At 53.4% G+C, this 27,731-nt stretch overlaps 2 protein-coding genes across 2 annotated transcripts; both read left to right on the forward strand.

Moving 5' to 3' along the window:
• Positions 1–135: 135 nt before the first annotated feature.
• LOC149310276 (uridine-cytidine kinase-like 1) lies at positions 136–17,486 on the forward strand. The gene is made up of 15 exons (XM_089528621.1): positions 136–316; positions 3,966–4,135; positions 4,389–4,495; positions 4,664–4,834; positions 7,229–7,300; positions 7,537–7,726; positions 14,129–14,190; positions 14,383–14,399; positions 15,078–15,176; positions 15,372–15,465; positions 15,776–15,838; positions 16,134–16,256; positions 16,357–16,464; positions 16,578–16,734; positions 16,845–17,486. The coding sequence occupies exons 1-15, from the start codon at positions 282–284 to the stop codon at positions 16,916–16,918; spliced, it is 1,542 nt and encodes a 513-aa protein (XP_089384747.1). The 5' UTR covers positions 136–281; the 3' UTR covers positions 16,919–17,486.
• Positions 16,857–27,702, forward strand: LOC149310277 (dnaJ homolog subfamily C member 5-like). The gene is made up of 6 exons (XM_089528623.1): positions 16,857–16,890; positions 18,434–18,555; positions 25,336–25,549; positions 25,661–25,814; positions 26,083–26,166; positions 26,597–27,702. Exons 2-5 carry the CDS (start codon positions 18,440–18,442, stop codon positions 26,160–26,162), a joined length of 564 nt encoding a protein of 187 aa, XP_089384749.1. The 5' UTR covers positions 16,857–16,890; positions 18,434–18,439; the 3' UTR covers positions 26,163–26,166; positions 26,597–27,702.
• The last annotated feature ends 29 nt before the right edge of the window (positions 27,703–27,731 follow it).

Here is a 27,731-nt window from a genome sequence, read left to right on the forward strand (position 1 = left end):
CCTTGGCCGCCATTTTGGGGCGGGGAAAATGGGAGGAGATTCCCTATTGACTTTTCTTCTTCCTCCAAAAATAGTCCCGGAAGCTCCTTATCCGGAAAGCGAGGCGACTCTTCATTTTTCTTTGCTCTCCCTAAACTGCGAACGGCAAAGTCTCTCCAGCGCGGCGCGCATGCGCAGTGAAGGATTGGTTGGCCGGCCGGCCGGCGAGGCTTGGGTTTTGGCGCCTTCCCGTCGTGCTCCGCGGCCGGAAGAGAGGCGGAGGCGGTAGGAGTGGGACCAAGATGGCGGCTCTGGGCGGAAGAACGGCGGAGGAAGGGTGAGCCCCGCATGGGCTGCGTCCGCCCAAGAGAAATAACCCGGCTTGGCACCGCTTTAGCTTGTCTGGCTGTAAGCTATGGCATTCTGGGAGTTGGAGTTCGTTGTGGGCCCAGAGCGGAGCGGAGCTTAAGGAAGCAAGGCCCCACAACGTGTTCCAACTCCCAGAATGCCATAGCCTCGAGCCCGACGGGGTTTGTTCTCTTGGGACGATTGTGCTGCTTTGTTTCGGAGGACTTCTCTGCTCTCCAGGCGCCGCGTCTGCGGAGCTCTTCCGGGTGGCAAGGGCACTGGCCCCGGTCCCCTGCCAGAGCCCTTGGCCCGAGGACCTGGATCGGCCGAGGAGGAGCCCAGTGAAGCCGCCGGGCTTGGGCTTGTGAATCCCGAGGGCATGGGCCAGATCCTTGGGAGTGTCAGGAAGACGGCACGGCCCCCGATCGCTGCCCATCAAGGCTGGCCGTCCAGGGGCTGGTGCCTGGAGGGGAGGCTGTCTTCCAGCCGGCTTAAAGGAGGCGGTTGTTAGACCGCTCCTGAAGAAACCTCCCCTGGAGATGAAGAACTAGGGGCCTGTCTCCCATCTGCCCTCTTCGAGAAGGCCAGGCCATTAGGCCCAGGTCAAACCGGCTTCAGGACGGGGCTTGGGGTGGAGACTGCCAGGGTTGCTCTGGCGCCTAGGCACTGGCCTTTGTCCAGCTCTGGCCTCCGGACAAAGGAGGGAGGGTTGGGCCGGGCTCTTGTGGGGCTTGTTGTTTTTATTGTTGTGTATTGTACAAAACAGAAGAGGCGGGATATAAATATATTGTTATTATCTTTGAGAAGAGACCCAAGAAGTAGTAGTTTGGCCAGAGAGATGGGAGCCAAGACAGCAAGGATCCCTCCTTCCTCCAGAAAACCTTCCACTTGGAACTCAGGTTCCCAGACCATGAGACCCTCTTCTCCCGCTTCAGGACAGGCTTTGGGGTGGAGACTGACTGCCAGGGTTGCTCTGGCGCCTAGGCATTGGCAGAGGAAGCCTGACCCTGTTGGTGCCTCTAGGCCTCTCAGCGGCCTTCCACACGATAGATCACGACATCCTCTTGGAACGCCTGGCAGAGCTAGGAACCGGTGGCACTGCACTCCAGGGGTTCCGGTCCTTCCTCTCGGGTGATGCTCAGGGACAGTCGCTCCTCCAGAACGGAGCTTAAATGTGGCGTCCCTCAAGGCGCCATCCTGCCCCCGATGCTATTCAACATGATATGAAGCCGCTGGGGAAATCATTCGCAGACATGGGGCAGGTCTTATCAGTACGCGGATGACACCCAAATATATCAGCAGCTATGACAACAGATGGCATTTCTCCCCTCCATCAGTGTCTTGAAGCGGTAACGGGCTGCATGAAGAAAAACAAACTCAGGCTCAATCCAGACCAAACGGAGGTACTTACAGTAGGGGCCCCCAAACCAGGTACAGGGTTGCAACCTCCAGTCCTAGATGGGGTCTCCACAAAGGACTGTGTTCGCAGTCTGGGGGTGCTCCTAGATCCATCGCTTCACATGACGAACCAAGTGAATGCGACAATCAGGAGCGCCTGCTATCAGCTCCGGCTGATACACCAGCTGCGCCCTTTCCTGGAAGTAAAGGACCTAGAGACTGTTGTACATTCACTGGTAACTTCAGGACTTGATTTCTGTAATGCGCTCTACATGGGGCTACCCTTGTGCCTAGTCCGGAAACTTCATCTAGGCAAAATATGGCAGCCAGGCTGGTCGCCGGAAAAACTAGGAGTGACCGAATCACACCCATCTTTAAATCTCTTCACTGGCTGCCTGTTAGTTTCCAGGCCCAGTACAAGGTGTTGGTTATCACCTTTAAAGCCCTACCTGGCTTGGGCCCCACCTATTTGAGGGATCGCCTGCTCCCATATAATCCTCCCCCTGCACCCTCCGGTCCTCTGGGAGGAATCTATTGCAGCCTTTAAAGACCAGACTAACTGCTCCCTCCCAGAGGGCCTTCTCTGCAATGGCTCCCAGACTACGGAACGGACAGACGGACGAGATCCGTCAAATTGCCAGCTGTCAAGACGGGTCTCTTAGAATCATAGAATCACAGAGTTGGAAGAGACCCCAAGGGCCACCCAGTCCAACCCCATTCTGCCATGCAGGAAATCCAAATCAAAGCATCCCCAATGACAGATGGCCATCCAGCCTCTGCTTAACGACCTCCAAAGAATGAGACTCCACCACAATCTCTGAGGAAGGAGTGTGTTCCTCTGTCGGACAGCCCTTACTCTCAGGAAGTTCCTCCTAATCTTGAGCTGGAATCTCTTTTCCTGGAGCTTGCATCCATTGCTCCATTGTGTCTTATTCCCTGGAGCAGCAGAAAACAAGCTTGCTCCCTCCTCAATGTGGCATCCATTCAAGTATTTAAACAGGGCTATCATATCACCTCTTAACCTTCTCTTCTCCAGGCTAAACATCCCCAGCTCCCTGAGTTGTTCCTCATAGGGCAAGATTTCCAGACCTTTCACCATTTCAGTCGCCCTCCTTTGGACACATGGCTCTAGTTTCTCAATGTCCTTTTTGAATTGTGGCACCCAGAACTGGACACAATATTCCAGGTGGGGCCTGACCAGAGCAGAATATAGTGGCACTATGACTTCTCTTGATCCAGACACTATACTTCTATTGATGCAGCCTAAAATCGCATTGGCCTTTTTAGCTGTCGCATCACACTGTTGACTCATGTTCAACTTGTGATCTACTTGGACTCCTAGATCCCTTTCACATGTCGTTTCGTTCAGCCAGGTGTCCCCCATAATCCTATATCTGTGCATTTATTTTTCTGCCCTAAGTGCAGTACCTTACATTTCTCCCTGTTGAATTTCATTTTGTTAGCTTTGGCCCAGCTTTCTAGTCTATTCAGGTCATTTTGGATCTTGATCCTGTCCTCTGGGGTATTAGCTATTCCTCCTAATTTGGTGCCATCTGCAAATTTGATAAGTATTCCCCCAATTTTTTCCTCCAAGTCATTGATAAAGATGTTGAATAGCACTGGGCCCCACTGGTCACTTCTCTCCTGGATGAAAAGGAGCCATTGTTGAGCATTCTTTTGGTTCAGCCGGTCAACCAATTCCAAATCCATGTAACAGTTGCCTTGTCTAGCCCACATTTTAGAACAAGAATGTCATGGAAAACCTTGTCAAAGGCCTTACTGAAATCAAGATATACTACATCCACAGCATTCCCTTCATCTTCTGGCAGGCCTTTCCTGAATAAAAGCACCCGGCCACAGAATGGCTGCCCCCACATCATGGATTAGCCCACCGCTCTGACCTATATATATATATATATATATATATATGTTCGTGTGTGTGTGTGTGTGTGTGTGTGTGTGTTTAATAGATATTTTAATTGTAACATGTTTAATCCTGTTTTAAGGGGGGGGGGGAATTTGGGATATAAATTTCTAAATGTGGATTTTAACGTGTTGTGAGCCACTTTGTCCTGTCACAGAAAAGCGGGATATAAATAAAAGTTTTATTTATTTTATTTTATTTATTACTTTGGGGGGAATGGGATTTTCTATTGTATTGTATGGTTTTTGTTGTTGTAATGCTGCCTGGATCTTATAGGGGTAAAAATAAAACATGTGGTTGTTATTGCCCCCCTCAGCCTGCCCCGGCACCTGCCGCTTCCGCCACCTTCTCCGCGCAAGAGGACCACCAGCCAGTCCAAGACGGAGCCACCGCTGCTGCGGACCAGCAAGAGGACCATCTACACGGCTGGAAGGCCCCCCTGGTACAATGAGACCGGGACCCCCTTCAAGGAGGCCTTTGTGATTGGTGAGGAAAGGGGGAGCCCATGGCCTCCTACCCTTGGGCAAGTGGGTCTGGAGTCTCCCCCTTGACTCCCATTTGGGCCGGGGTCTGGCCTCACAGGATCCATGGGAGAGACCCCCTTCTGCCTCCAAGGAAGGCACCATCCAAGCCCACCGCAAGGGCACTCTCTCTTTGGGGTAGCCCCTCTGACCTTTGCCCCCCCCCCCCCATAATCTGAGAGGGATGATTGGGCATCTTCATCTCGTCGTCCTCGCAGGTTTGTGTGGCGGCAGTGCATCCGGCAAGACAACGGTGGCCAACAAGATCATTGAGGCGCTGGATGTCCCTTGGGTGGTGCTCCTCTCCATGGACAGCTTCTACAAGGTGGGCGGCCAGGAAGAGACATCCGGTGCCCTGGGCTCAGGCCACCCTTCAAGAACAGCACAAGGGGCAGAGAGTGGGATGGCCGGCCTGGCCAGCTCCAGACTGACCCTCAGGGATGCATAACCACACCCTGGTCATCCCCTTGTGCCCCTCTTTCTTCTCTCCCAGGTGTTGAACAAAGAGCAGCAGGAGGCAGCCGCCCGCAATGAATACAACTTTGACCACCCAGACGCCTTTGACTTTGACCTCCTGATCAGCGTTCTGCGGAGGCTTAAGGAGGGCAAAAGCGTGAAAGTCCCTGTCTATGACTTCACCACACACAGCCGGCGCAAGGAGTGGGTGCGTGACGGGGCCGCAAGGTGGAAACTGCACCCCACATCCCTGACCCTTTGTGTGTGTGCGTGCGCGCGTGCATACGAGTGACCCTGGAAGTCTGATGATAGCTGGTCGATGAGGCTTCCCCTGGCCTCCCCAAGCAAGTTCCAGGTGGAATCATCGAATCAAAGAGTTGGAAGAGACCCTAAAGGCCATCCAGTCCAACCTCATTCTGCCATGCAGAAACTCACAATGAAAGCATCCCCTGAGACAGATGGCCATCCAGTCTCTGCTTAAAGACCTCCAAAGAAAGAGCAGGGAGAACAGCTGCTCTATGAGGTCCTGCAGTTGGAGTGGCCAGTGGTCCTCCCTCCCAGCAAGGGCTGTAGGACAGGCAGCTCAGAGCAAGTCCCCTGGGGATGGGCATCCTCTGTGGATTCAAGCCGTTGCCTGCACCAGCCTTGTCCTTCTCCAAGGAGCAGTCCCATGGCACAGTATGTGGGGGAAGGAGGCTGGGCTCTTACAGCTTTGGAAAATAAGAAGAGCACCACCAAGGGAAGGAAGGCAGCAGACAGAACATAGGATCATAATAATAATAATAATAATAATAATAATAATAATAAGTTTTATTTCTACCCCGCCCTTCCATAGATATGATCAGGGCGGCTTACAAAATTTAAAAACATTACAATAGAAAATGAAAATTCAAATATAAAAGTTAAAAACATTACTACAAAAAACAGGAACAGGAAATCGATAAAATACACTTGTCAAGGGCAAAGAAAAGGAAGAATTAATTTACAGCGAACCGGAGTCGAAAGGGGAAAAATAAGGGGCAGGAAAATAAACAATCTAACTAAGGTGGGAAGGCCAACCGAAATAAATACGTCTTCAGATTTTTCTTGAAGATAGCTAGTGAGGCGGCGGAGCGAAGCTCTGCGGGGAGCTTGTTCCAAAATGAAGGGGCAGCGATGGCAAAAGGAGGGCAACAAAAATGGTGAAGGGTCTGGAAACCATGCCCTATGAGGAACGACTTAGGGAGCTGGGGATGTTTAGCCTGGAGAAAAGAAGGTTAAGAGGTGATATGATAGCCCTGTTTAAATATTTGAAAGGATGTCATGTTGAAGAGGGAGCAAGCTTGTTTTCTGCTGCTCCAGAGAACAGGACCCGGAACAATGGATGCAAGCTACAGGAAAAGAGATTCCACCTCAACATTAGGAGGAACTTCCTGAGAGTAAGGGCTGTTCGACAGTGGAATGCACTCCTTCCTCGGAAGGTGATAGAGTCTCCTTCCTTGGAGGTCTTTAAACAGAGGCTGGATGGCCATCTGTCAGGGATGCTTTGATTTGGATTTCCTGCATGGCAGAAGGGGGTTGGACTGGATCAGGGCCCTAGTGGTCTCTTCCAACTCTACGATTCTATGATTCTATGAAAAGCCCTCTGAGAGGTCCGTGCAAGGTTTGACCTAGGGACCTCCAACAGATTTGTCCTGGATGTTCTGAGTGTGCGGGGCGGATTATATGGGGAGAGGCGGTCCTCCAAGTACCCTGGGCCCAAGCCATTTAGGGCTTTATAGGTCAAAACCAAAACCTTGTATTGAGCTCAGAAGCGAGTAGGCAGCCAGTGAAGGTCTTTTAGAATAGGTGTTATATGGTCCGACCTGGAACTACCAGCGACCAGTCTGGCTGCCATGTTCTGCACCAATTGCAGCTTCCGGGTTTGGTACAAGGGTTGCCCCATGTAGAGCGCATTGCAGAAATCCAATCGAGAGGTTACCAAAGCATGTACAACAGGTTCAAGGTCCTTGAGTTCATGAGTGGGAAGGGCCCCCTGAGAACTGTCTGGTCCACTTCTGCCACGCAGGAATATAAATGTAAATCACTCCTGAAAGAAGCCCACTTGACCTCAATTTAAAGACCCTCATAGAAAGAGAGTCTACTATTTCTCAAGGCAGTCCATGTTCTACTGCTGAACTGTCCACATAGTAAAATAGGTTTTTGTAACGTGTGTGTGTGCGTGAATGTGTATGTGTATTCAAGTCGCTTGTTGACTTATGGCACCCCATGAAAAGCCTTCGTAGGCTTGTCATAGGCAAGGGATAGTCAGAAGTAGTTTTGCCAGGTCCTTCCTCTGGAATGTAGCCTGAATGGAAACTTTTTCCCCCTTGCTATTTGAATCCATTGCACTGTCTCCTGGTATTTGGAGTAGCAGTAAACAAGCTTCCTCCATCTTCTCTATGACATCTCTTCAGATGTTCAAGGATGTCCATCCCTAGATGGCCAGCTGCACCCTCCACTTCTTGATAAATAGAGGGGCATCCTGCCTCTCTTGAGCATGGCTTGTCCTCCAGGGAAAGAGAGGACACCTCTGCCAGCTGATTGTTGAGATGCTGAATCTTCTTTTTTCCTCCTTTCCCAGAAAACCATCTATGGGGCTAATGTGATTGTCTTTGAAGGGATACTGGCATTTGCCAACAAGGAGCTCTTGCAGGTAAGGGGCTGGGTAAAGTGGGTGGCAATGGGAGAACCTTGGGTCTGGAGCAGAGCCTGGCATCTGGACTCCCTTCCGGAGCCCCTTCCCAGGCGGATTGCCTTTCCAGGTGCACTGTCTCCCTCAAGAGAGCAACAGGGAGTAGTGCCTGCATTTCACCTGGATCGAGAGTGAGATTTGGGGTCGGGGGCTTCATCCAGGCTCAGACAACTGTGGGTTTTCCTTTTCCCTGACAGCTCCTGGATATGAAGGTATTTGTTGACACTGACTCAGACATCCGACTAGTGCGGCGGCTGAAGCGGGACATCATGGAGCGTGGCCGAGATGTGGCTGGCGTCATCAAGCAGTACAGCATGTTCGTGAAGCCAGCCTTTGAGCAGTACATTGAGCCCACAATGCAGGCTGCAGACATTGTGGTCCCCCGAGGTGAGAGGAGGGGGCAGGGAGGGGGTCTGGGGAGAGGCTGGCAGCGGCTGTGTGCTTCCAGGGGATGGGGAGAGAAGGGGTGCGCGTTTGGGAGCGCTGTCAAGCTGTGGAGTGAATGTGCATGTGTATCTTGCTGAGCTTTAAGGAAGACCGGCTTGGCTGAGAGGGAGTTCCCAGTGAGAGAAGCGGGCAGGGGGCTCACGGTCAACTCCCTTTCCTTTCGTTTGGATTGGCCAGTGGTGACCGTATGTCCTCTGGGCGGCCTCTCTTTTTGCCATGTGAGTTCATATAGTCAAAGCTGGAAGGGACTGAAGAGGCTATGTAGTCCAACTACCTTCTGCCATGCAGGAGTATACAGCTAAAGAATTCCCAAAGGATGGCCATCCACCCACTACTTAAAGACTTCCAAAGATGGAGTTCATCGTCTTCTGAAGAGTGAATTCCACTGTTGTATTGCTCTAGCCATTAGGAGAGGCTCTTCCTAACGTTTAGTTGGAATCTTCTTTCTTATCATTTGAATTCATTGGGGTTGGCATCCTACCCTCCAGAGTGGCAGAAAACAGGCTTGGTCTGTTTTCTACATGACAGCATCCCTTCAGCTGTTTGCAGATGGCTCCCATATCCCCTCTCAGTGTTTTCTCCTCCAGGCTAAAGCTGCCCAGCTTCCTAAGATATTCCTCCTTGGACTTTTGGTTTCTTGGTTGCCCTTCTCTGGACACTTTCCCTGTTGTCAGTATTTCTTTTGAAATGTGTGGCCAACGTTCATTCTGGTTTGGATTAAATTCTCATTTAGAATTTCTGCCTCCCCAGATTGCAACCTTCACTGTTCAGAAGTCTTTGTTTTGGTTTTATTTTTGTACTAGAGCGCTAGTGTCAGCAGACAAGATGTTCTCTGAGCTCAAACAGTGAGCCATTTGCCTTCGCTGGCATCTTGTCCATTTGGGAAAAGGTTGCAATGAAAAATGGCTCCTAAAGCAGAACTGGGTCTTCCATCAAACACTGGAGAATAGTCAGTTGGTGCATGTTCACCTATTTTATATGCCGCCTTTCTCCTGGAGTGGGACCCAGTGAGGCTCACAGAGCAAGTCATAACAATACAATTCTAAAGATAATTAAAATCATCTTCCCTAAAACAGTATAAAATTATTTTGAAAAGTATACAGAAGTTAAGAAAATAAATAAATAAGTAAACAAATGCAGACCCTTTAATAAAAAGCTTCACTGAGGGCATTAAATATTAAAAGTGCTTAAACAGCTAGGACTTTCTCTGCTGGTGGAAGGAATGCAGAGAGGGAGCAGCCTGGCCTTCCATGGAAAGGAGTTGATCATATGATGATGATGATGATGATGATGATGATGATGATTTATTTACATTCCCCCGCCTCTCCCTGCGGATTGAGACGGGATTACAACCTAATAAAATACATTCAATAGTATAACTTACAATAGAATACAATCTACAGCAATACTATGAATAAAGCCAATTAACTTTATCCCATACGACCATCGTGACAGTTACCGTAAATTCATTCCGTGCTCATAGTCCAAGGGATGCAGCATAACAGGCAATCTTATACCTGGTGAGATGGATAGGCCCATCGGAAGAGAGCAGTCTTAATTGCCCTCTGGAAAGCATCCAAGGTGGTAATAAGACAGATCTCCTCCACCAAGAAGGCTCTCCCTCGTTCCTCAGCAATTGAGGCTGTGATGGCGGTGGAACTGAGAGAAAGCCTTCCCCTGAAGATCTTAACAGTTCTGGCAGATTAATGTGGGGAGATATGGCCTTTCAAACAGTCTGGACCTAAACGGTATAGGGCTTTATCACTTTGAATTGTGCCTGGAAGTGAACTTGTAGCCAGTGAAGCTGTTTCAATAAGGGAGTTATATACTCCCCATAGACAGGGAGCATGGCATAGTGGTTTGAGAGGTGGGCTATGACTCTGGAGATCAGAATTCCCCGCTCTGCGATATAAACCCACTGGGAGAACTTGGGCAAGTCACATTCTCTCAGCCTCAGGAGATGGCAATAGCAAACCCCCTCTGAAGAAACTTGCCAAGAAAACCCTGTGATAGGTTCATTTAGGGTCGCCATAAGTTGAAAATGACTTGGAGGCACATGACAACAACAAATGCTCCCTATGATGGGGCCTGGCATCATTCTGGACCCACTGAACTCTCCAAAGAGTTTCCAAAGCCATTCCCATGTAGAGGCTGTTACACTAGTCTCAATGTAATATAATCAAGGCACGTGTCACCATAGTTGGATCTGACATCTCATGGAAAGAGTGCAGCTGGCGCACTAGTTTTAACTGTGCAAATGCATGCCTGGCCTTTTCTGTGAAACCTGCTAATATTTTTCTCTCAAGGCGGTGCGCAAAAAATGTAAAACAATGCAATTTAAAACTACAAAAGCATTAAAATGTATAAAAATGAAATTTAAAAAGCAGTTATACAATATTAAAGTGTAAAACAATTATGCATTAAAATTTAAAGTCTATTAAGAACTCTAAACCTGAGAAGGAGTTGAGTCCAGGAGGAGCCCAAACTGGGGGACTTGAGACTTGAGAGGGATTGTAGCCCCATCCTGTTGAACAGCAGAGCGGACAGTCCACCACCAGACTCCCTATTCTGTCCCAGCCACCCGCCTTCAAACGCAGCCGTCTGTAGGACAAGGCATTTGGGGAGGGAGGTGGAGTCCTGCTAGACCATGGCCACTCGGCCCCCCAGGCCTCCCTTGTGGCGGTACAGAGAACCCAGGTGGGCAGGGCTGGGAGACATTAGAGTAAGGCCAGGTGGTTTCTTTAAAATGTGTTTAACTCTACCTAAAAATCCCGGTGGAATACGAGAGTACATTTTTTAAAGTACAGAAATAGACAGACCAGAAGTGTACCATGCAATTAGTCATGTCAAAACGAGGCAGTTTCAGGGCGTTCAGAATCATGCTGGTGGGGCTTATGGGGAATCAGACTGGCTTCAGCTGTTCTCTGTTGCAAGTGGGGAGCGTTGGCGTTGTGTGGGAGAGTCAGAGAGCGGCAGCAGGGAAAAGGCCCCGGCTCACAGCTTGCTTCTGTTGTTTACAACTCCCAGGATGGAGCCTGGCCAAAACCCTCCTCTTCTACCTTCAAACTGTGCTCCCCACCACACACACACACACACACACACACACACACACACACACACACACACTGCAGTGTGAGAATAGTCCTAGAATCAACAAATCCTGGAACTGAGAGGGAATCTTGTAATTTGAACTTGAAGGTAGAAGAGGAGGGTTTTGGCCAGGGTTCATGCTCTAGTCTTTGGAGATGAAGATAAGAAGCTAGCTCCCTCTGTCTCCCTCATCTGCATGGCATCCAGACACACTGGAGGTGAACTCTTAAGCCCTGGCTGGGCTAACTGGGTGCCCCACTTCAGTCCAGAAACCTCTCACCCACCCCATTTTATATTTGGTCTGAAAATCATGAGAAGCCATTCGTACTCATGGATCTGGGGTAGGGTTGAGGGACTAGAAAGGGATGACCCAGTAGCATAGTGGGCAACAGGGTTGGCATAACTCATAGACTCACAGAATCATAGAGTTGGAAGAGACCGCAAGGGCCCTGATCCAGTCCCACCCCCTTCTGCCATGCAGGAAATCTAAATCAAAGCATCCCCGACAGATGGCCATCCAGCCTCCGTTTGAAGACCTCCAAGGAGGGAGACTCCACTACACTCCAAGGAAGGAGTGTGTTCCTCTGTCAGACAGCCCTAACTCTCAGGAAGTTCTTCTTAATGTTGAGCTGGAATCTCTTTTGCTGTAGTTTGAATCTATTGCTCTGTATCCTAATCTCTGGAGCAACAGAAAACAAGCTTGTTCCCTCCTCAGTATGACATCCCTTCAAATATTTAAACAGGGCTCTCCTATCACCTCTTAACCTTCTCTTCTCCAGGCTAAACATCCCCAGCTCCCTAAGTCCTTCCTCATAGGGCTTTATGGTTTCCAGACCCTTCACCATTTTAGTCGCCCTCCTTTGGACACATGGCTCCAGTTTCTCAATGTCCTTTTTGAATTGTGGTGCCCAGAACTGGACACAGTATTCCAGGTGGGGCCTGACCAGAGCAGAATAGACTGGCACTATGACTTCCCTTGATCTAGACACTATACAGTACTTCTATTGATGCAGCCTAAAATCGCATTGGCCTTGTTAGCTGCCGCATCGCACTGTTGACTCGTGTTCAACTTGTGGTCTACAGAGACATGGGGCACAGTGTTATCAGTTCACTGATGACACCCAAACCTATTTCTCTCTGTCTCCGGCTGTTGCAGTGACTAAGAATGTCATCTCTCCTTTGAATACCTGCCTTGGGTCGGTAATGGGCTGGATGAGGGAAAAACAAATTCAGGCTGAATCCAGAGAAAACAGAGGTACTTGCGATAGGTACCTCAAGTCCAGGGTTGGAGATTTGTCAACCAGTCCTGGACGGGGTCACACTTCCCCTAAAGGACGAAGTTCACAGTTTGGGAGTACTCCTTGATCCGTCCCTGCAGTTGTCATCTCATATAGATGCGACGGCCAGGAGTGCTTGGTATCAGCTTCGGTTGATAGGCCGAAAGGACCTTGAAGCAGTGGTACTTGAACTGGTAATCTCTCGGTTAGATTTCTGTAATGTGCTCTACTTGGGGCTACCCTTGTACCAAGTTCAGAAGCTTCAATTGGCTCAAAATGCAGCAGCCAGATTGGTCACTGGAACACCTCGGTCGGAACACCTGTGTTAAACTCTCTTCACTGGCTGCCAATTAGCTTCCAGGCGCAATACAAGGTGTTGTTCATCACCTTTAAAGGCCTACATGGCTTGGGCCCAAGTTACTTGCGGGAACGCCTCTCCCTACACAATCCGCCCCGAACTCTCAGGACATCTGGGAAGTATGGAACAGCATAATACTAGGTTAATGACAACTTCCCATCGGGCGTTTGCAGCTGCGGTTCCAAAATTATGGAATAGCCTACCGGAAGAGATCCGTCTCATCAGTACCTTAGAGGCCTTTAAGAAGGCACTCAAAATGGATCTCCTCTGGCGGTCTTATCCATCGGACTCCATATAAAAGGTTATGATGATGTTCCAGACTCGACTATGATTATTGGCTACTGATGAACTGTTTTTTAGAGAACTAATAGGAATGTGGTAAATTCAGTATTAGTGCTTTATCAATTGTATTTGTATTATTGTATTAATACAAAACAGTGTAAAAGTATATAAAGCATAAAATGGAGGGCTTTTAAATAAAGCATAAGAGCGGTGATAAAAGCAGCAACCGGTTAATTGCCCAACGGAGTAATTCCCAAACTCAGCTCCTTCAGGCATTTTGGACTTCAGCTTCCAGCAGCTTCAGCCACTTTGGCCAATGGACAGATCTGGGAGATGAAGTCCAGAGCACCTGGAAGGCCAGAATTTGCAAATCACTAGGGATGTATCTGCACTGCAGAAATAATCCAGTTCAATGCCACTTTAACTGCCATTATTCATTGCTTTGGAATTCTGGGCCTTGTAGTTTTGTGAGGTATTCAGCTCTGGTTCACAACAAACTACAGTTCCCAGAATTCCATAGCATTGAGCCATGCCAGTTAAAGTGGTGTCAAACTGGATTATTTTTGCAGTGTGGATGCAGCCTATGCCCTGTCTAAATAAGTTGGGAGTTTGTTTGCTGGCAGATGGAGAACGGAGGTGGAGCTGTTGGATTGGAATGAGTGCGGGTGTGTCTGCGCAAGCAATGCGCTCTCCCAGTGGAAACAGAGCCTGCATTGCCCTGCCACTGTTTCTAGATGCGGTGCTGCCTCCTCCAAGGCAATATGCCAGTTGTTCTTGGTTCTTTGTAGTGTGGAGAGGGGCCTTGGATTGTTCAGAAGCAACACTCACATGATAATCTGGGCCACATTTAGTGATGACAGTTGAGGAGAGGCTGTCGGCTGAGGCCCTGAATCTGAGTGTTGCTTCTGAACAGCCCAGTGTTTTGTTGTGTTTTTAAAACATAAACATCCTTCCCTTCCCTTCTTCTTTGGAGGTCTTTGCACAGAGGCTGGATGGCCATCTGTCAGAGTTCCTGCATGGCAGAAGTGGGTTGGACAGGATGGCCCTTGGGGTCTCCTCCAACTCTAGGATTCTATGATCATTCTAGAAATACCAGGCTTCAGCATATCCAGGCCAGTGGGGCATTTTTACCTGTATTAAAAGGAACCTACGGAGTATTTGAAATGTTGTCAAAGTTGAAAAATTTAATTGGAGCCCAAAGAAGAGCAACAGAAGAACGCGCCAGTGCCATGCCCTGCAGTTGGCCTCTGGGCACCTGCCTGGGGAGGGGGGCATAGTGTTGAGCGAGCCAAAGCATGCTGGATCATGGGGTCTGTCTCCCTTTTTTCTTCCTAGGAGGAGAGAACTTTGTGGCACTGGATTTGATTGTTCAGCATGTGCACAGCCAGCTGGAGAAGGTGAGGGGCCGGGAGGGAAGCGAGGGGAAGGGGATGCGCTGGGAGGAGGGTGGGTGGGAGGCAGACCGCGCAAGGCTGGTGTCCCCACACTGACTGGCTGTGTTTTTCTTTGTCCCTCCAACTCCCTCCCTGACCATGACTTTGCCTCCCCTGGCGTGGGCTCCTCCTGCTCTACTTCCGGCCATCGCCCAGCGCGAAATCACAGTCAGGTATGCTGGTCACTGGGCATTCTAGCCCTTGAGTGGGAGACTAAAGGAACGCATGGGAGGGGTGCTCATCCACCACTCCCCGCTGCCCTCCTGAATGTGGTCTGCCCCCCTTCTCTCCCTCCAACCCTGGTGTATGGGGATGGCTTGGCTGAGCTTTTTGGCTCCCCGGAGGGAGAGGCTGTGTCTTCCATCCCCATTCTGTGTTCCTTGGGAGAAAGGAAGATGGGGCTGTTCCTCTTTTAACTGTTTTAAGTCTCTTTGAGTCCCAAACCTGAAAATGGTGGGATAGTATTATTAAGAAGAAGAAAAGGGAAAGGAAGCAGCAGTTTCAGCTGGCTTTTTCCTGCTGCACAGACCTCTCTCCCCCGTATGTATGGAGAGGAGTCAAGCAAGGCTCCTCCTGTTGGAAGTGGTGGATGGGCAAGGGGGCTTTAGGGGTGCTCCTCGCCTGCTGTCCCCACATTGTGCCCAGAGGTGCCAAGCTAGCCTCAGGCAGCTAAGGGCTCCCACTCATGCCTTGAGACAGTAAGGCCCAGAGGCTAAAGCTCATATGCCTAGTTGCTCCTCTACTGGTGCCACTGTTTCTGCCCCACTGCAGCATAGTATGGGGTGTGTGATAACTGAGCCTCCAGCTGTGCCAGCATCCAAGAGATCTCCCTTCCTCCTCCTCCTGTGCAGAGCGGCCCTGGCATCAGCCCACCAGGGGCAGCCCTTGCCAAAGACCCTGAGTGTCCTGGAGAGCACACCGCAGGTCCGGGGGATGCACACCATCATCAGGTAGGCCGGGGCAGAGGGGCTTCCCCTCCCGCCTCCAAGGGGCAATGCCAGCCCCAGAGCAGGAGGTGTCTGGGGGAGGCTTGGGCCCACGCTCCAAGAGGATTCCTGTGGAGACGGGTGTCTGCGAAAGGGGGACACTTGGCACTGAGGAACCCGGGTGGCCCTTTGGGCGCCCCCGCTCTGCCTGCCCCACAGGAACAAGGACACCAGCCGGGACGAGTTCATCTTCTACTCCAAGCGCCTGATGCGCCTGCTGATCGAGCATGCCCTCTCCTTCCTGCCCCTCAAGGTGTGTCCCTCCACCTGTGCTTCTGCCACTGTCACAGCCATATGGTTTATTGTAAAAAAAACCAAGCAAACACCACCCTGATTTTTGGATTCAAGATGGGAGATGAGTTTCACTATGTAATAAAGCATTGTAGGTGTCTCCCCTGGCTACTGCAGGCTGTCTTTGAGGAGTGGGTCTTGCCCCCCATACACTCTCTGTTTCTGGAGGGATGTCCTTGGGTGGAGGCAGTGGCTTTCCCTCCTTCTCTTGGCCATTTCCCCCTTTGCCCACCACCTTTTTTCTCCCTCTCCCTTCTCCTCTCCATTTGCAGCCAGTGACTGTGGAGACACCGCAGGGGACGGTTTATGAGGGGAAGCGCTTCCATCGGCAGCGGGTGAGTGACTTCCAAAAGGGTCTGTGGCAAGAAACGGCTGAACTGCTCCTAGAACGCTCCCCATTCCTGCCTTGGGTTTTCTCTGGCTGGCCCCTGTTTGCGCTTGGTGTGAGGACAGCCCAATGGAGGGCAAGGGCTGCTGTGGCATGAGGCTGAGGGGCTTTGGTGCAGGGAGGGCACTTGGACACTAGCAGCTGGAGTAAGAGGGCACGCCAAGGAAGAAGGTTGCAGGGTGGCAGCCATAGGATGGGTTACTTGGCTAACTCTCAGCCTGTGCCATTTTCCCTTCCACCAGATCACAGGTGTTTCCATCCTGCGTGCAGGTGAGACCATGGAGCAGGCTCTGACCGCCGTTTGCAAGGACATCCGCCTGGGCAAAATCCTCATCCAGACAAACCATGACACCGGGGAGCCAGAGGTGAGGGGTGGGTTACAGGCTGGGTCTCTGGGGGAGGAGGGAGGGCAGGGCCCTTGTGGGGAGGAGGGACAGTTGACATAGTACCCCCCTCTCTTCCCAGCTGCACTACCTCCGGCTGCCCAAGGAGATCAGCGAGGACTATGTCATCCTGATGGACAGCACGGTGTCCACTGGTGCTGCTGCCATGATGGCTGTGCGAGTGCTGCTGGTGCGTTGAGACCCTTCCCTGGGGAGACAGACAGGGAGGTGGAGGCAGTTTGGGATCCCTTTCCTTCCGGCTGCCAGTGTTGCTCACAGGGGTGGGCTGGGGCTCTTCCACAGGACCACGAGGTGCAAGAGGACAAGATCTTCCTGCTCTCACTGCTTATGGCTGAGATGGGGGTCCATTCTGTGGCCTACGCCTTTCCTCGTGTGCGCATCATCACCACAGCAGTGGACAAGAGGGTCAATGAGGAGTTCCACATTGTCCCTGGCATCGGTGAGTTGGAGAAATGGGCTTGAGTGGGAAGGCTTTGGCCTCAATAGTGATAGGGGCTGGGAGGGGTTGCCTCACTGTACCTGTGACTCCTGTTACTCCTGTTCCACCAGGTAACTTCGGAGACAGATACTTCGGCACCGACGGCACCATGTGCTGGTACGATAGCGACAGCATGGACTGCTGACCTGGCCTTGCAGGCTGGGGCCTTGTCTCTTGGCCAGATGGCCGGCCGAAAGTGAAAATGGTGGCGAGTGGCGCCTCTAGGGTAGTGCCCCTGTGCCAAGCCCTCTCCAGGCATAGCAAGGGTGCTGTGCGTGGCAGTGGCCACAATTGGGACAGGACGGACCTCTCCTCCAGGACATGCGTCCGGCCAGGCGGCTGCGAGGGAGCGCCCCTCTCCCAGCCCCCCGGTATTTATTGATATTTATGGGAGGACCCTTCATGGTGGTGCCCTGGCCGGCGGCCTTCCTGGCCTGGAGTTGGGCTGCCAGGCCTTTCCCAGGGCCTGGCGGGGAGGAAGCAGGGAGCCACGGCCGTCCTGGTGCCCTCTTGCATGGCTCTGGCTGGAGGGCCTCTGTGTGAGGGACCCACTCCAGGGGCCAGGCAGGCAGGCTGGCAATCTCTGCCACTGCCCTTTGCCCAGGGCTGCTGCTGCCTCCGCTGCTCGTGCCCTCCTCTCCCCCCCTTTTCTCAGTACTGTACTCAGCGGCCTTCCTTGCTTTTGTATGGGAGAATAAAAGACCTGCAGCGCCTCCTGCTGGCTCCATTTCTGCCGAGGGAAGAGTGAACTGTGGGGGGACCGTCCTGCAAGGCCCGCTCTCTGGCTTAGGGGCAGGCGGGGGGGGGGGGGTTCTGGCCTGCCTGGGGGCCTCAGCCCTGGCCCAGCCTCCATCCCACTTGCTGGCCCCTTGTTGTCTTCTTATGCCCCTGGGCATGTGCAGAGCGCCCTGGGAAGGGAAGGCTGCGGCTGCTACTTTGATGCAGTGGCTGCAGGGCTTCAGGTGGATGAATTCCCCCAGCCTCCCAATGTTACAACGGCCATCCATCCATCGCCCCAGGAGGCAAGAGCAAACGCTGGACTGCAGGGAGAGAAAGCAGCCGGAGTTGGCAGTCCCATGAGGCTGATGAGGCACAGGAGGGGCGGAGCTTCCTCGCCTTCCTTGGGCTGCAACTCCTGGCTGCGAAGGGGCTGCCGGGGGGAGTTCTGGGAGCTGCAGTCCAAGCTGTGGGGGCGCTTGTCCCTTTCACTCCCTTGGGTCTCTTCTGCTGCCGCTGGAGCCCGGGGTGGGGCAGGCATCGGCGGACTCCAACTCCCATCATCCCAGGCGCCCTCCGCTTCCTAGTCTGCTGCGGGGCCCCGCCCCTTCTGCCTTGCCGCTGCGATTCCTCCTCCGGCCGCGCGGTGGCGCGAGTTGGGGAAGTCCCTCCTCCAGTCTATGGTCGGGCTGAGGCGGGGGCGAGTGCGCAGGCGCGGGGTCCGCTCTCCGCGAGAGAGAGCCAGCCAGGCCGGGTCCCGGCGGGAAGCCCGCTCGCTGGCTGGCTAGAGCCGCTGGGGTTGGGGGCGCCGGTGTTGTCGGGGGGCATGGGCTGCGAGCTGTGACGTCACACGGCGAGGCATTGCGTCACGGCGCCCCGCGGCCCTCCTTCCTCTTCCGGGTCCCTCCCCTGACGCCGCTCCCCATTCCCTTCCCGGTTTTAGGGCGCGATGGCGGCGGAGGCCGGTCGTCCGCAGCGGAAGATGTCCCGGGCCGGAGAGAGTCTCTACCGTGTGCTGGGCCTGGAGAAGGGCGCCTCCGCCGAGGAGGTCAAGAAGGCCTACCGGTGAGGAGGAGGAGGAGGCGGCCGGGGCAAGGGACGCGTCCCTGTGGGCCTGGCTCAGAGGCCTCTTCCTGGGCTTTCTAGACTTCCGGAGGAGGGAGGCCAAGAGTGCGATTCTAGGCTGCATCAGGAGAAGCCTAGTGCTTAGATCAAGGGAAGGCATAGTTCATGCTGCTATGTTCTCTCTAGGAATATTTAAGTCCTCCAGCAGAACTCTGTGGTCAACTGTAACCAAACGTCGCACTGAAGGACCTAGAGATTCCTAGAGAGGACACTCCACTAGGCCTTTGGAGCTCCTCCAGTGCCACTCTCTGGTCCGTGTCTGGCAGAGGTTGGCCACAGAGTTGCCCTGGAGGACCTAGAGATTCCTAGAGAGGACACTCCACTAGGCCTTTGGAGCTCCTCCAGTGCCACTCTCTGGTCCATGTCTGGCAGAGGTTGGCCACAGAGTTGCCCTGGAGGACCTAGAGATTCCTAGAGAGGACACTCCACTAGGCCTTTGGAGCTCCTCCAGTGCCACTCTCTGGTCCATGTCTGGCAGAGGTTGGCCACAGAGTTGCCCTGGAGGACCTAGAGATTCCTAGAGAGGACACTCCACTAGGCCTTTGGAGCTCCTCCAGTGCCACTCTATGGTCCGTGTCTGGCAGAGGTTGGCCACAGAGTTGCCCTGGAGGACCTAGAGATTCCTAGAGAGGACACTCCACTAGGCCTTTGGAGCTCCTCCAGTGCCACTCTATGGTCCGTGTCTGGCAGAGGTTGGCCACAGAGTTGCCCTGGAGGACCTAGAGATTCCTAGAGAGGACACTCCACTAGGCCTTTGGAGCTCCTCCAGTGCCACTCTATGGTCCGTGTCTGGCAGAGGTTGGTCACAGAGTTGCCCTGGAGGACCTAGAGATTCCTAGAGAGGACACTCCACTAGGCCTTTGGAGCTCCTCCAGTGCCACTCTCTGGTCCGTGTCTGGCAGAGGTTGGCCAAAGAGTTGCCCTGGAGGACCTAGAGATTACTAGAGAGGACACTCCACTAGGCCTTTGCAGCTCCTCCAGTGCCACTCTATGGTCCGTGTCTGGCAGAGGTTGGCCACAGAGTTGCCCTGGAGGACCTAGAGATTCCTAGAGAGGACACTCCACTAGGCCTTTGGAGCTCCTCCAGTGCCACTCTATGGTCCGTGTCTGGCAGAGGTTGGCCACAGAGTTGCCCTGGAGGACCTAGAGATTCCTAGAGAGGACACTCCACTAGGCCTTTGGAGCTCCTCCAGTGCCACTCTCTGGTCCGTGTCTGGCAGAGGTTGGCCACAGAGTTGCCCTGGAGGACCTAGAGATTCCTAGAGAGGACACTCCACTAGGCCTTTGGAGCTCCTCCAGTGCCACTCTCTGGTCCGTGTCTGGCAGAGGTTGGCCACAGAGTTGCCCTGGAGGACCTAGAAATTCCTAGAGAGGACACTCCACTAGGCCTTTGGAGCTCCTCCAGTGCCACTCTCTGGTCCGTGTCTGGCAGAGGTTGGCCACAGAGTTGCCCTGGAGGACCTAGAGATTCCTAGAGAGGACACTCCACTAGGCCTTTGGAGCTCCTCCAGTGCCACTCTCTGGTCCGTGTCTGGCAGAGGTTGGCCACAGAGTTGCCCTGGAGGACCTAGAGATTCCTAGAGAGGACACTCCACTAGGCCTTTGGAGCTCCTCCAGTGCCACTCTCTGGTCCGTGTCTGGCAGAGGTTGGCCACAGAGTTGCCCTGGAGGACCTAGAGATTCCTAGAGAGGACACTCCACTAGGCCTTTGGAGCTCCTCCAGTGCCACTCTCTGGTCCGTGTCTGGCAGAGGTTGGCCACAGAGTTGCCCTGGAGGACCTAGAGATTCCTAGAGAGGACACTCCACTAGGCCTTTGGAGCTCCTCCAGTGCCACTCTATGGTCCGTGTCTGGCAGAGGTTGGCCACAGAGTTGCCCTGGAGGACCTAGAGATTCCTAGAGAGGACACTCCACTAGGCCTTTGGAGCTCCTCCAGTGCCACTCTATGGTCCGTGTCTGGCAGAGGTTGGCCACAGAGTTGCCCTGGAGGACCTAGAGATTCCTAGAGAGGACACTCCACTAGGCCTTTGGAGCTCCTCCAGTGCCACTCTATGGTCCGTGTCTGGCAGAGGTTGGTCACAGAGTTGCCCTGGAGGACCTAGAGATTCCTAGAGAGGACACTCCACTAGGCCTTTGGAGCTCCTCCAGTGCCACTCTCTGGTCCGTGTCTGGCAGAGGTTGGTCACAGAGTTGCCCTGGAGGACCTAGAGATTCCTAGAGAGGACACTCCACTAGGCCTTTGGAGCTCCTCCAGTGCCACTCTCTGGTCCGTGTCTGGCAGAGGTTGGCCACAGAGTTGCCCTGGAGGACCTAGAGATTCCTAGAGAGGACACTCCACTAGGCCTTTGGAGCTCCTCCAGTGCCACTCTCTGGTCCGTGTCTGGCAGAGGTTGGCCACAGAGTTGCCCTGGAGGACCTAGAGATTCCTAGAGAGGACACTCCACTAGGCCTTTGGAGCTCCTCCAGTGCCACTCTCTGGTCCGTGTCTGGCAGAGGTTGGCCACAGAGTTGCCTGGAGGACCTAGAGATTCCTAGAGAGGACACTCCACTAGGCCTTTGGAGCTCCTCCAGTGCCACTCTATGGTCCGTGTCTGGCAGAGGTTGGCCACAGAGTTGCCCTGGAGGACCTAGAGATTCCTAGAGAGGACACTCCACTAGGCCTTTGGAGCTCCTCCAGTGCCACTCTCTGGTCCGTGTCTGGCAGAGGTTGGCCACAGAGTTGCCCTGGAGGACCTAGAGATTCCTAGAGAGGACACTCCACTAGGCCTTTGGAGCTCCTCCAGTGCCACTCTCTGGTCCGTGTCTGGCAGAGGTTGGCCACAGAGTTGCCCTGGAGGACCTAGAGATTCCTAGAGAGGACACTCCACTAGGCCTTTGGAGCTCCTCCAGTGCCACTCTATGGTCCGTGTCTGGCAGAGGTTGGTCACAGAGTTGCCCTGGAGGACCTAGAGATTCCTAGAGAGGACACTCCACTAGGCCTTTGGAGCTCCTCCAGTGCCACTCTCTGGTCCGTGTCTGGCAGAGGTTGGCCACAGAGTTGCCCTGGAGGACCTAGAGATTCCTAGAGAGGACACTCCACTAGGCCTTTGGAGCTCCTCCAGTGCCACTCTCTGGTCCGTGTCTGGCAGAGGTTGGTCACAGAGTTGCCCTGGAGGACCTAGAGATTCCTAGAGAGGACACTCCACTAGGCCTTTGGAGCTCCTCCAGTGCCACTCTCTGGTCCGTGTCTGGCAGAGATTGGTCACAGAGTTGCCCTGGAGGACCTAGAGATTCCTAGAGAGGACACTCCACTAGGCCTTTGGAGCTCCTCCAGTGCCACTCTCTGGTCCGTGTCTGGCAGAGGTTGGCCACAGAGTTGCCCTGGAGGACCTAGAGATTCCTAGAGAGGACACTCCACTAGGCCTTTGGAGCTCCTCCAGTGCCACTCTCTGGTCCGTGTCTGGCAGAGATTGGTCACAGAGTTGCCCTGGAGGACCTAGAGATTCCTAGAGAGGACACTCCACTAGGCCTTTGGAGCTCCTCCAGTGCCACTCTCTGGTCCGTGTCTGGCAGAGGTTGGCCACAGAGTTGCCCTGGAGGACCTAGAGATTCCTAGAGAGGACACTCCACTAGGCCTTTGGAGCTCCTCCAGTGCCACACTCTGGTCCATGTCTGGCAGAGGTTGGCCACAGAGTTGCCCTGGAGGACCTAGAGATTCCTAGAGAGGACACTCCACTAGGCCTTTGGAGCTCCTCCAGTGCCACTCTCTGGTCCATGTCTGGCAGAGGTTGGCCACAGAGTTGCCCTGGAGGACCTAGAGATTCCTAGAGAGGACACTCCACTAGGCCTTTGGAGCTCCTCCAGTGCCACTCTCTGGTCCATGTCTGGCAGAGGTTGGCCACAGAGTTGCCCTGGAGGACCTAGAGATTCCTAGAGAGGACACTCCACTAGGCCTTTGGAGCTCCTCCAGTGCCACTCTCTGGTCCATGTCTGGCAGAGGTTGGCCACAGAGTTGCCTGGAGTCCTAGATTCCTAGAGAGGTGTCCTCTCAGGTAAAAGCACAGTGTAGTTGTTATTTGCATTTCCCCCACATTCACGGGGTTCCTGTGCCCCTCTTCCCAGCAAACGTGGAGGGACAAGCGTAATTTTAAAAGGCAGACGTGTTAGCTTTTCATCCTTCATAGTAAGTGTGACCACCCTTTGGCTTAGGGTTAAAGACAGTCCAAGTCAGCGCTAACAAACTGATAAGGCGCATTATGTTCTGTAAAATATAATAATAAAGTATAATAGTATGGTTTTTCTATTCTTTGCAGCTTCCAATTCTGCCTAATGCTTCCTATTGTGAATTAAGAACTTGCGTATGGAATTCAGTCGCTAGTGTTTTGTTTCACTGGGCAGAGTTTTCTTAAATGTCTCAGATTGGAGCGCCAACATAGCATAGCCTGATGTTTTCTTTCCCGTTGCCCTTGTGCCCAGATATGGGAAGGAGCTGCCTTCTGGGCAGGGCAGATATTCTGCCCTTCTGTGCTAACCCTGCTTTGAGTGCAAAGTTCAACTTCCTCAGGACTCCACCTTCTTTTCATAGAATCATAGAGTTGGAAGAGACCCCAAATAGGGCCCTAATCCAGTCCAAGCCCCTTCTGCCAGGCAGAAATTCTCAATCAAAGCACCCCCATTGGCAGTTGGCCATCCAGCCTCTGTTTAAAGTCCTCCAAGGAAGGAGACACCAAGGGAGCGTGTTCCACTGCCAAATATCTCTTACTGTCAGGAAGTTCCTCCTAGTGTTTTGCAGCTCTCCTGGGTGTGAAGAGCCTTGCAAGTGTGTGGTACTTTCTCAGCTCCTTGTGCCACAAGTCTTGGGTTTATGGATAGCCTAGTAGTTATCGATGGTCAGGAGTGGCATGCAGGCTGGCACAGAAAGAATGGGCAGACAGAAAGGGCTCTGCCCTGCTCACCCATCCATACATCGTCGTCTCTCCTTATAGGCTTACATTAGAGGCAGCCTAGGAACATCTCTAGGTGTCTTTACAGAGTTACGTTTTGTAGGTTCACACTCCTTAGCAACTCTTGTTCTTGTGGGGCTCGCGGTTGCTGCTGAGCCATGTGGGGAAATGAGGTGGTCTTCCCAGGGGGCTTTGGGTTGTGTATAAGTTCTGGAGCAGCTTGCAAGGCCTTGTGCTGCAGAAAAGCAGCAGCAAGGGAGGGTGGCTTGGAGGGGCACAAGGCCCTTCTATGCCCTTAACATCCCCCCTTGCCCACAATTGTCTGTGCTGTCTGCTGGGAGTAGCCAACACTCATTTGGAGAGGGATTTACTCCTTCCTGGTGAGGCTGTTTTTTGGGAGGTGGGTGGGGGGTGGGATTTGAACCCCAGGCTTTCAGTGAGCAGAGCAGCCACTGCATGCAGCCTCTCCTGTTTTCCCATGGCAGCCATGACGGTTGTCCTGAACTGGTGCATCACTTCATTTGACATGAAGAACCAAGCCACACAACACTGCTGTGAGAATAATTTCATGGGTGGCAAATAGATGCCGCAGGAGTTCTACAGCCAAAAAGCAGCCCAGTCCTTTGGGCTGGCTTCCAGCATCTCTTGTGGCAAGTGACCAGTTTGGGCCTGTAAGCAGCGAATGCTACTGGTCTGTTCCATGGCCATCACTCCCACTCCCCAGGGCTGGCTAAAAGGGTCCTGGGCTGGGATGCACTGCCTCCCTGTCTTGACAAAAGAGGCCGAGGAAGGGAGATTCCTAGAAGGGATTCTTGCATGCAGAAATAAGCAGAAGAGCAGGAGGTTGTTGAACTCAGCAAGTGTGGCTGGATTCCCCTTGGAATGCAGATGAGAACAGGACAGGTGTGTTGTTGAGAGAAAGGTTTGCTTCCCTGTAGCTTATCTTTTCCCAGCCTTGAACAGCCAGATTAAGGAGAAACTACCTGCTGTGTCTGTGTGCCTTCAAGTCACCTGTCAAGATATGGTGGCCCTCATTAATTTCACAGCGTTTGCTTAGGCAATGAACCTCACTCGGGTGGTTTTGTGCATCTCTTTCTCTGAAATAGTCGGCAAGTGTATTTCTTGGTCTCCCACCCAAGTACTAACAAGGGCTGATGCTACTTGCTTTGGTTGTGTCTTCCTGCATGGCGGAAGGGGGTTGGGTTGGATGGCCCTTGTGGTCTTTTCCAGCTCTAGGATTCTACTTAGCTTTCAAGATCAAACAAGATCTGGCATCTTTAGGAGGTTTAGGTTCTGCTTCAGGGATTACTAGGTGCCAATTAACCCTTTGTGTGGATCTGAGCAGTTGTTAGTGCTTAGCCATAATGCAGGCAAGCCCACCTCCCTGGGGGGAGAGCCGATGCTCAGGGCAGCGATCAGAATCCATGTGTGTCACAACCTACTTTGCTTTCAAGTGGTCCCCATGGACCACTGGTCATCTGGCCCTTGCTGTCTACTCTAAACCAGGCTGGGAGTGGGGCCCTTGGGGCTTGGATGTGGAGGGGCCTTCCTGGTCCAGGCTTGCACCCGGAGCATTCAGTGTATGCACCAGGTTCCTGTCGTCCCATCCCCCCCCCCCCCGTGCTAGTTGAGAAAGGCCCAGGCAGCTGCATCTCACCAGTCAAGGAAGAGGGGTCCAGGGGGCTGATGGTACCCTCTTCGGGAGAGTGGGGCTGTGCCATCATCCTTACCCTGGTCTGCCTGCACTAAGCCTATGGTTTGGGGTGTCCCCTGTTCCCCACTCTCCTTCTCCTCCTCAGGAAACTGGCTCTGAAATACCACCCAGACAAGAACCCTGACAACCCGGAAGCAGCCGAGAAGTTCAAGGAGATCAACAACGCCAACACCACCCTCAGCGATGAGAACAAGCGGCGGATCTACGACGAGTACGGCTCCATGGGGCTCTACGTCTCTGAGCAGTTTGGCGAGGAGAGCGTCAAGTACTACTTCCTGATGTCCAAGTGGTGGTTCAAGGTGGGTGGGGGCCAGGGGGAGGGAGGGAGGGAGCCAAGGGCTGCCCCTCCTTGCAGAGGTCGCAGGGTTGGGGTACCAGAAGGAAGGAGGCTGACCTTGTTCCCTCTCCAGCCACTGATGGTGTGCTGCAGCCTCCTGACCTGCTGCTGCTGCTGCTGCTGCTGCTGCTTCTGCTGTGGGAAGTGCCGCCCGCCGGAGGACGAGGAGGCCTACAAGTACGTCAATCCGGAGGACCTGGAGGCCCAGATTCGGGCGGAGGATGGAGGTGAGAGCATCCGGCAGGGCAGGGAATGGCCTAACTGCAGGGGGGCTAAACAAGGGGAAGGATGCAGAGACACAACGCTGGCTGGGTCTGTGGAGACGTGGTGACTCATGGCGAGAAAAGGTGTTTGTGGTTTGATCTCCATAGGGTGGGTGTGTTTGTCGGAGTCCCAATACTTGTTTCAGAACCTTGTTTCAGTTGCTCTTTCCTATGCTCAGTCCAGCTGCCCGCACCCCTTATACAGTCCCTGTGGACTCTGCTTGCCCCCTAGGTGCCGACGCCATCCGCATGCAGCCCACTGCCAGTGCCCCCTTGCAGACCACAGATGAGACCCAGCCCCACAAACAGTGACCACGTAAGCATTCTGGGACCCTCTGTGGGACTGAAGTCGCTGCAGCCAGCGGTGGGAGAGGGTCTGGGGTCCCATGGATGGAGTGGGGAGGACTTGGGCCCGCTGCTTGGCAGCTGCTGCTGTTGCTGCTACTGCCAGATGAGGCCTCAGTGCTGAGGCTTCTCTAGGGAGCAGCCCCAGCGCTATGAGGGGATGTAGACACTTCCATCCCGTTCTTCCTCCACCTTGGCAGCCCCTCTGTTTCTGAAGTCTTTGAGAAGGCTCCAGAAGGAAGATCCCCTCACTTGCTTCCAGCCTGTCAGGGCCACCAACCGAGAGACATCTGGGCAGGCATGGACCCCCAACCCTATTGCACCAGGGCCTTGTTTTCCCAGGACATCTATCTCTGTCCATGAGATGCTAATCTCTCTCTCTCTCTCTCTCTCTCCACCAGAGTCTGGCTGCCGCTCACAATACAGCCCCCCACTTTCTGCAGCCATTCCAGAGACACCAGTGGACTCTGGGCAGAGAAATTTCTCCCACCTTCATAGAACTGTGATGCCTGGGGGGCCGAATGTCTGCCCCACGTGGGGTTTGAATTCCTGCTCAAACTTTGCCAACATTCTTCTCAGGGAACACAGCCAAGGGCTTGCTTGGTTCTTGCCGGGCACTGACTTCCAAGGGAGAGGTGTCATGGGGGCAGAAGGAGGGCAGTTCCCTCTCTCTGACCAAGAAGCGGCTTCTTGTGCCCCAGCAGCTGCAGGGCCACGTTCCTTTGGGGCTGGCCTGGCTTAGGAGGAGAAAATGGGGGTCCCCAAATCAGCTGTCCCTCCTTCCCTCTTCTGGCCGGCCAAGGGCCCCCTGTCCCTTTGGGATGCAGTGGGGCCATTCTTCACACTGTGACAAACTTTGTTCAAGAGTTCAATCTACACAGTTAAAGCTTTCTAAAGGAAGGAGTGGCTTTGCGCTCTCTCTCTCTCTCTCTCTGGCCTAGAAGCGACTTGGCCATGGCGCCCATGTTCCTGCGGGGCTGGCCTGGCTAAGTCAGTGCTGGGAGGTGGAAATGGAGGAGAGGTGGGGAAGTCAGCAGCCCCTCCCTCCCTCCTTCCCTCCCTCTCTGGCTGGCCAAGGTGCCCCATCCCTATGGTCAGCCCAAAGGGTCCCCCCCCATCTTGCTTGGAATCCCAGCTCCAGCAGGAGGGGAGACGCTGCCCTGCCTGCCTTGGACCCTGGTACAGCCACAAAGACCATCCGTCCCTGGAGGCGGCGGAGCAGCACCAAGTCTCCCTCATGCGCTGGTGCCAAACTGCATCCGAGGAGACTCAGAGGGTGGAGGTCAGATGGACCCAGAGCCCCTGTCTGGTGCGCCTGCGGGCTCCCTTGCCCCCCGCCCTAAAAGGCACCTCTGCTCCAGGCAACTTCAGCCACTGTGAAGCGGCTGCTTCGCCCACTCCCTCATCCCCCCTCTCTGGGGCAGCCCTGCGAAGGGCCCTTTTTCACACTGTGACAAATAATTTTGATCAAGAGTTTTATCTGCACAATTAAAGGTTTCTAAAGGAAGGAGCGGCTTTGTGCTTGTCTGTTCAGCC

Source organism: Sceloporus occidentalis, unplaced genomic scaffold (genome assembly GCF_023333645.1).
Source record: "Sceloporus occidentalis isolate IW3139 unplaced genomic scaffold, rSceOcc1.0.p SCAF_6, whole genome shotgun sequence".
Lineage (NCBI taxonomy): Eukaryota > Metazoa > Chordata > Lepidosauria > Squamata > Phrynosomatidae > Sceloporus > Sceloporus occidentalis.